Below are 8,520 nucleotides of genomic sequence, written 5' to 3'. Positions count from 1 at the left end.
ATTCTTACCACACTAATCATCCTGGCTCCAACATTTAAGTTCCTATACACTCAAGTCCAAGCATTAAATCCTAACAGGAGTTAAAGGGCACTAGAAAATCTGGATGACAAAAGGTGCGACTCGGGTCCATGCTACACCTGCACTTCTGACTGTCAGCTCAAGAAAAACCCATTGCACCGTCTGGAGTCTAATCCAAAGTTCACCGAAATCAACGAAACACAATGAGCTTTAATGAGATCAGTATTTTAAGTGCTCCAACTGAAGCTCATTGTTTGCAGTGATGTAGCATCTCCTATTTTAAAAACAAGAAAAGACTGCAGTAACTGCATCTATCAGACTAGGGAATAAATGTTCATTTATGTATTTTCAAATCTGCCAGCAGTGCAAATTATGAGTTACAGTATGATTAAAAAAAAAAATCTTATGTCCAGATTTGTTTCCATTTAAATCCTAGGAGGACAAAAACCAGCAACACGCTGAGAAAACAAGGTGGGAAAGGAACGACTCTGCTTCCACAGTCTGGGAATTCCAAACAGAGCCTTACATAGTGGTATAAAAACAAAGCTCTGAATGAAGTTTGGCCTAGCCCGTGTGTCTTATGCACAAAGGTTAGCTAAAATTTAATTGTTGTGACCATAAAATATAAATAGCAACAATTTATTCACAAAATTCTGGGTTAGATTGATTTTTTTGCTTTAACAAACTGTACGATCTATTAAATTATCAGCCAGCTGTTTGTTTAAGCACAACAGTAGAAAATGTAGTACATAAACACTTAAAAATCACAGTCATAAAAAGCAGGCAAGTACATCAGTCTTTTGGTGGCCAAAGCACAACAGATTAGTCTACCAAACAAGTGTACATGAACATAAACCATGGGCATTCATTTCGTTAAAAATGGTTTCTACTGTCAATAAACAATTTTATGTGTTTTAATACTGTTCTTAAAGAATTGTAAACTGTTTAAAAATGTATGCACAGACATAAATAACAGTAAAGGATTTAAATACAGTGGTCAATAGGAAAAATAGGTTTTTAAATTTGCATGTGTGATGAGTGGGTAATTTGGAACACATCCGTAATTAGCCACAAAGAACTCTGACCTTTCTTAGCTAAGACAGTACTGCCGTCATTTCTAACACTTGTGACCGTTACAATAACAAGAGAAAAATATATCAGCCCTGATACATCAATCACATATGCATTCAAAATTACAGATATTTACAAGAAAAATACATATTTAATTAAAAAGCCACTGAAAAACATGGACTTTTAGTCAGGTGCTGCACTTTCTGCAAAATGAGGTAATTTAGATGCAAACAAATTAAGTTTAGTAGAGTTCAGCATCCATGGTCTCCACGCTTAAAAGTACAGATTGCTTCAGTAAATGGCTTGACTGTTTCTGTATGTTCATAGCAAGAAATCACTAGATCCAGTTAAATCCTGTTTTGTAGTGCTCTTGATGCAACACTGACTAATGTCAGAAGGCTTCCCAGCTCAGTTTTACAACTGGTCTTTCAATAGAAAGAAAAAGGGAAAAATCAAAACAAATTAGTTATAAGTTGGTTTCATCCCAAGATGGATCATTCATGTTCTTTAGAACTTTTCTAACAAGTTTCTCCAAGTCCTTGCGAGCTCTTTGTTCTTCTTCTAATGATTTCTTCATCTTTTTATTATCCTGTTTGATAGAGACAGAAATATTACTGGTTTGTTTTAATACATCTCTTCTGACTACACATACATTGTCAGTTACAAATTCTGAAGGTTCTTCTCAGTAAGACTGCTATTGGCTGTTCAAAAGCAAAGCCTTCTATTAAAATTTCACAAGTTACACACAGTTACTTCACACAATGCAACAAAAACCACCAAATGGAAACTGAGCTATGTCCTATTTGTATTTAGGGGTCCTTTATAATGCAAGCGCTAGTAACAGATGGCCAATAATGTTGAATTTTTCTGCTCAAAACTGATCAATGAGGAGAATATATTTGTTCTTAATGGAGAAGGGAAATGCAGCAGTAGGTAGAATAAATAACCCCTCTAAGAGCCTCTTGTGATTATAACTAGTTTCACAATCTCAGAAAAGCTTCTTAAAACTTCATGCAAATTAAATTGCTTCATTAGGAAAGTAAACAGTTGAAAGAGTATCTTGAAAACCATTACGTTCTCTTGAAAGTGTTCTGTCACTAAACTTTAAACCAGACAGAAGACTACCAAGAGTCTAAGTGCAGTGTGAATTTCAAGGAACACCACCATTCTGCAGGTGTATTAACGGGTCAGTCCGTTCGCAGTATTTAGCGCCAGCAGGTAATACTGAAAGACAACAGGAGCCTAAGTATGTCACTGACCAAACCACAGTAATGCTTACATTGTTTAATCCTGTACAGGTGATGCTGGCAACAGTGGGGAAGCAACCAGAAGGTAAGACAACATTACATTAAGGCCCCAAGACAACAAGTTTATGGGTGTTTAACACACACAGGTCTGCAATCCAGGGGTCCCATTGGACTCCCGTCGCTGTTATTTACAAGCATCTCTAGAAACAGGATGGATCAACAGCTGCCTCCTCCTTAACTCCATTCCCTCCTCAAGTCTGTTGAGAAACTCAGAAGTTTCATTCTTTTCTTGTAGGTAGAAACTTTATTTCTCTTTGTTTATTTATTTACTGCCACTTCAGGTCTGTGATATTCAAGCATAGTGCATGTGGAGCAACAGCTATGAATAACCTCTGGAGGCTGCGACGGGAGGGATCCCACTTGGCGTGGTATCTTTCACCAACAAGTAGTCTGGTGTCTATCCCAGCCAAGGGCACTATGTACTCCCAGAGAGCCTTTATCCATGAAGCCCTTGGTCACCTGGGACCTTCCCAGCTCAGAGGTTATTCCTGCTACTTCTCCAGTCGGCAACATCACAGCAGCAGACCAATAAATGCTTCTAAGCTGAGTCTGCTGTTATACAAGAAAACGAACTCAGGCTTTAACAGGTCTTGGCCTTGGCAGATGTGAGATTCTGAAGAGACCATCTACGTGGAAAGGCATCAGAAAAGAGAGCTGCTGCCTGAAGCTCAGGCAACAGTTGACGTTTTGTTTAGGGTCACACAGAGATCTGTGGGGCCTCGGTGAGGCAGCACATTTATCCTTTGTACAAAAGCAGCCAGGCCACAGGAATATTAGCGGGTTATTATTGCTGCTTGTATTAAGCAAACTGTATTTTTAAAAAGACTGTCAAATGTACATCAAATCTGCGATACACACGCTTTACATATTGAAAATGGCAAAAATTAAGTATTTAAGACGCCAACTGTCCTATTTCAAAGAATACGCACCACATCCTTAGAAATACTGGGCATGATTACAGACGAGCGAAGAAATTGAATTCATGTTTATAACCTAAAACCTACAGTAATTTGAATATTAATCTATTTTACACTAACACAGGAGATATTATCTGACTTCCTGAGTCATAGATCTGTAAGGCGAGTTAGCAAATTCACACACTGGAAGTGAGGACAATTCAATGCATTTTCATCAACACGCAATGACTACACGCAGCAGCCTTAGCATGGTTTAAACAGGCTATGTCCTGAGAAGAAAGAGGTATTTTTAAACAACTCATTTTGTATACTTAAAACAAGCTTTAAGCACCAGCTGCAACTTTCATACCAGCAACTAAGGTAAGATCTTGCACAACTCCCCCATGTGACAAAGCAGCACCCTAAGCTAACCTGAAGCCCTCATTCAAAAAAGCCACATAGCAGACGCTGCAAAGGACTCAAACTGAAGCACAGGAAGTTCCAGCTGAACATGAGGAAGAACTTCTTCCCTCTGAGGGTGACGGAGCACTGGAACAGGCTGCCCAGGGAGGTTGTGGAGTCTCCTTCTCTGGAGATATTCAAGACCCGCCTGGACAAGGTCCTGTGCAGCCTGCTGTAGGTGACCCTGATTCAGCAGGGGGGTTGGACTAGATGACCCACAGAGGTCCCTTCCAACCCCTACCATTCTGTGATTCTGTGACTCATCTCCCAAAATGAGAGGTTTTAAGAACTGATTCGTAAGAGGTTGTCAGGTTACTGAAAGACTGTTAATAAGGGCCTAAATAGATCCAGACATTTATATTACTAAAATTACACATTCCAAGAGCAAGTACTATTTCACCTTCTCTATAAGCTTATTTTGCTGCTGATACAGCAGAACTGAATTTGGTTAATGCTCTCAACATTTCACAAGTCGTAACATCTGAAAAATAAATGAAACAGAGCTTAGTAAGTCACCTCAAAGATGGGACACTTCATGCCCTTCTCAAAGGCTAGTGCTCCAAGGACAGATGGCAAGCACAAAAGAGAGTGTGTTTTGTCAAATTGGTATGTTTTACTTCTAAAAATGAATCTCAGGCTTTTAAATCTAGTCCAAAATTCAAGTTCATTCCTGTCAAAGTCCATCAACTTACAAGCTTTCCATCATTCTATTCTCCAGGCTGCTATAAATGTAGCAAGTTACCAACCTGTCTTAACTCCTGTACTTCATCCTTTAATGCATATACTGTGTCAACAAGGCTTCTAAAATGAAAAAGAAGATCATCTGTTACAAGTTTTCAGAAATACATTTTTGTATCTGTTACTAGACAAAACTGTTAAATGAAATGCATTTAAAAAATCCCCACAGCTAACAGCTAATTTCAAACTTCTTTTAAAAAAATTGTCTGTTATCCTGATTTATATTTAGTAAGGCAAAGACCTATTACCAGCTTCTGTGACAGGATACACCTCTAAAATGCATGCAGACCCATACTGGTTTTTGTATTACAGCTTTCTGTAACAGAACTGTATCTCATTTCCAACATACAGCTTACCAAAAAAATAGAATGACGCCACACACTAACTAGAAAGATAACACCAATTTAATATTGAAATCCTACAGCACTTGGAGAAACTATTCACAAGTGAAACATATCACTTCTTGGCACAGAAGGAGTAAGTTGTATAGCATATACCAAGAAACCAGACTACAAGCATTTAAATGAAGGCCAACTACACTTAAAGGACTGGCAGCATACTCCAAACAGCTCTGCTCCCTACTACAAATATACCATACACGCATTACTGTAATGGGAGCTGGGAGGAAGAAGAGGAGTCTAAAGTTTACTGTTTTAATCCATCATTCATTAAATGTTCTCTTACTTCTCTTCTATAACAGTCTGACCATTACTTTTAGTTTCTTCTACAATAATTTTTTCTTCTTCTGGAAGCAGGACTTGAGGAGCTGATTCTTTACGTGAACCTGTTGTAAAAATAAATTACAAAATGAGCAACTCACAAATATTGCTGGGACATTTTAAAGATTATTATTTCATTCATTGCATGATACACCTGCACAACCAAGGTGTATCACTTTCCATTTCCCCCTTCCCTCCACACACACAAGTTACTGACATTTTTTACATTTGAAACCACAGCCTTACAACAACAAATTGTCTGACATTCCTATCCTGCTGCTGACGTGACTCCTGTGTCATCCATGGGGATGCTACACCATTCAACAAACAGTGCACTGTTCAGCTGTCAGTAAAAGCTACACAAATTCACCATAGCTGACTCAGAAAGAAATAAATGTGTTTAAGTAACAGTGATTTAAGCCTCAAGGACAGATTCTGATCTCACACTGATACAAATCCAAGAAATGATTCCACTCTAATCACTCTGTCAGTAAGGAGCAGAATAGTGGTATCACATGAAACAGTGATGTGTTTCTCCAAAACACTATAAACAACACAAGTGTGTGTGCATGAGTGCACACACAAATACATACACTTACATATAGCCTTTTAGTCCTATCAAATTCCTACCAAATGAAATACATACTTTGTATTTAATATTTTAAAAGCACTTAATGGTTGGACAATAAAAAAACAAAACATTCCAACACCTTCAAAACATTTTCCACAATCACTACAATTTATAACATCAAGATAATACATATAGATTCTAAAAAAGTAGCTCTGAATAGAAAAATCTACAGCTCAGAGATGCACATCCATTCATGCATAAAGCATGTATTCTATAAACATTATTTAATTAGGCTGCAACAAATTACAAGCATTTTTTTTGAAGGTTTGTAAATAAATTGCTGTCTAAGCATTTGTTCAGAATTCAAACACAGCAGATAAGGCATTAAAGTTCTTGCATATTTTAACCAAGATATCAGTTTTAACAAATGAAGTACACTTGCCTACCAGTTCATTGTAATGAACTTTATTTCATTAACCAGGAATGTCTTAAGTCTAGTACAATCTGAACTGATAACTAGGTACTACAGGGTGCATGCCTGTCAGGTGACATCAGTTAGCTCTTGCTGAACAGCTGCTTTGTGGTAACAGTGCTTTTCTTTTATGGTTCATGATAAAATACATAGCATAAATACACACACAAAAAAATGAAAGAAATCAAGTTCACTGAAAAATATTAACTTCCCTAACAGCTGCAGTCTTGAATTCTGAACAATGAGCTTGTAGGGACTGTAGTTTAGCAGCATGTGGTAAGCTATTTAAACTATTTTAGCAAACAATGACAAACATTCTTTAATGAAGAGAAGTTTCCTTAAGCTGACAGTCAACATCTAATATATTCGTACAGTATGGTCAACATTTTATGGAACAAAGATGACTGCAGATTTGAGAACAGAATCTTGTCCTTGAGAGCTCTAAGTTCTTCATCTCAGAGAGTGAAGAAATCTTTTAAGGGTTAATACCCATCCACTCCCCCGCATTTTCCAGGGAAGGAACAACCTACAAAATAAGCACATCCAAACTCTGTATGGAGCTCAAGGACACTTCCCTGTTTGTGCTGTCAATCTCTAACTGTAAAAAGCTGTCTCATGTTTATGTCAGTTAATTGGTTACTGATCTGCCTTATTAGCCCAGGAAGCAACACTGAACACCGAGCTAAACATCATTTTAGGCACTGGTTGGCACCAGCTGCTAACAGATCACTACATTTTGGGTCTCTGCACCAATGTGGCACACCTCAGCCCAGCACACGCCGAGGGAGGTGCTGACCGAAGGGAGAGAACTGCCACGTGTTTCGTGCCCATTACTCCCTTCAACCAAACGGAGCAGCTTTATCTCTGTATAGAGCTGCATCCAATTGTCTTTGCCTGGTCAGAGTAACATGGGTCCTTGCAAAGCAGGAATAGCATGAAGTAGACAGCTTTAAAAAAAAAAAATGTCCCAGCTGTACAGTTATATACACACATGCATGTAAAACAGATGTCTACACCAGCATATCTTGATGTATGTACAGCATAGCACAGTAAATAATAGTACTGAGACAGAGAAGGCAGTTCCATTAAAAACAAAATGTTCACTAACGTTACACACACAAGGAGACTACACAGTACACATACACAATGCAAAACTGCTGCTGTGAACACAGACCTTCTGTGCCACAAAACATTAACTACCATGGAATTCAGGACATCACAAGTTTCACCCTTGCCTTCATTGATCCAATACTCCCCGTCATGAAACTTTATTTGTATCTCAGAACCCCTGCTGCTCTTACGATTTGTACTTATGCAAAAAACTCACTTCTTCCTGTATCTTAGTTTGCTTTTTGTGAGTTTTGGGTGGTTTTTTTCTTTATTTGTTGTGGATTTTTTTCTCTAAACCTCACAAGCACTTGCTAAGCATCAAAGGTACAAAGACACAGCCCACCTACCCTGCATCAAAGGACCCTGTCATCTAATGAGTACGTGCACAGTAACATCAGACTTGATCTGTCAAGTTCTAAACGCAAAATGAAGCTGCTTGTCTCTCCTGCTTTTCTGCACCATTTATACCAATAGCTTTTTTTTTCCTAGACATTTTCTGGCAATGATGTGTCTAGAATGGACTTCAGAGTCACCTCATTACTGGCACTCAGCAATATTCCCTATATTGCACCTTGTGCCTCCACCAGGTTCTCTACGGCTACTCTCCGCGTAACCATTTCTCTCCAGAACAGTTTACAAGCTATACCTTTAGGACACGAAGAGAGGGCTGTGTTATGGCACAGTGGGTATTTCATGCAGAGTTGTACCGAAAGGATGGTCCAAGAAGTTGCTGCAACTTCAATAACCCTAAGCACCTCTTTGAGATGTATTCCACATTTGCACAAAGTAGTGCAGAAGAATCAAAAGTTACTTCAGTTTGCCATATCTGCCATTCCTCAATCCTAAACGTGCAAGTTTCATGATGAATTTTATTAAGAGACACTACTCAGTCTCATTCCAAGTCAAACAGGCCACAAGACAATGTTTAAACTGACTTCCAACAACTCTGGCCCTAAATCACACTGAGACAATACAATCAAAAGTACTAGTTTAAAAAAGAAGAAAAAGCTGGGAAAAAACCCTGTCCAAAGCTTTACAAAACCGGGCTTCATTTTGTTTTCCTTTCCTTTTACCAGGGTACTGAGGGAAGTAAGGTGGATGAGGAAAGAAAGGATGTTTGGCAAACCCAAACAATTAATTCCAGATTAGCACACAA

At 38.4% G+C, this 8,520-nt stretch overlaps 1 protein-coding gene across 3 annotated transcripts in view; it reads right to left on the bottom strand.

Moving 5' to 3' along the window:
* Positions 1–592: 592 nt before the first annotated feature.
* Positions 593–8,520, bottom strand: part of ARHGEF7 (Rho guanine nucleotide exchange factor 7) — a 127,169-nt gene continuing 119,241 nt past the window's right edge. For all 3 annotated transcript variants that reach the window (XM_075424856.1, XM_075424862.1, XM_075424872.1), the window contains 3 exons: positions 5,177–5,276; positions 4,501–4,555; positions 593–1,678 (listed from right to left, as the gene is read on the bottom strand). In XM_075424856.1, the coding sequence (XP_075280971.1) occupies positions 1,556–1,678; positions 4,501–4,555; positions 5,177–5,276 (278 nt within the window). In that variant the 3' untranslated portion in view covers positions 593–1,555. The remainder of the gene's footprint in view (positions 1,679–4,500; positions 4,556–5,176; positions 5,277–8,520) is intronic.

This window comes from Opisthocomus hoazin, chromosome 1 (genome assembly GCF_030867145.1).
Source record: "Opisthocomus hoazin isolate bOpiHoa1 chromosome 1, bOpiHoa1.hap1, whole genome shotgun sequence".
Lineage (NCBI taxonomy): Eukaryota > Metazoa > Chordata > Aves > Opisthocomiformes > Opisthocomidae > Opisthocomus > Opisthocomus hoazin.
Note: the sequence above shows the minus strand (reverse complement) of the source record. Positions and strands in the feature narration are given on the sequence as shown.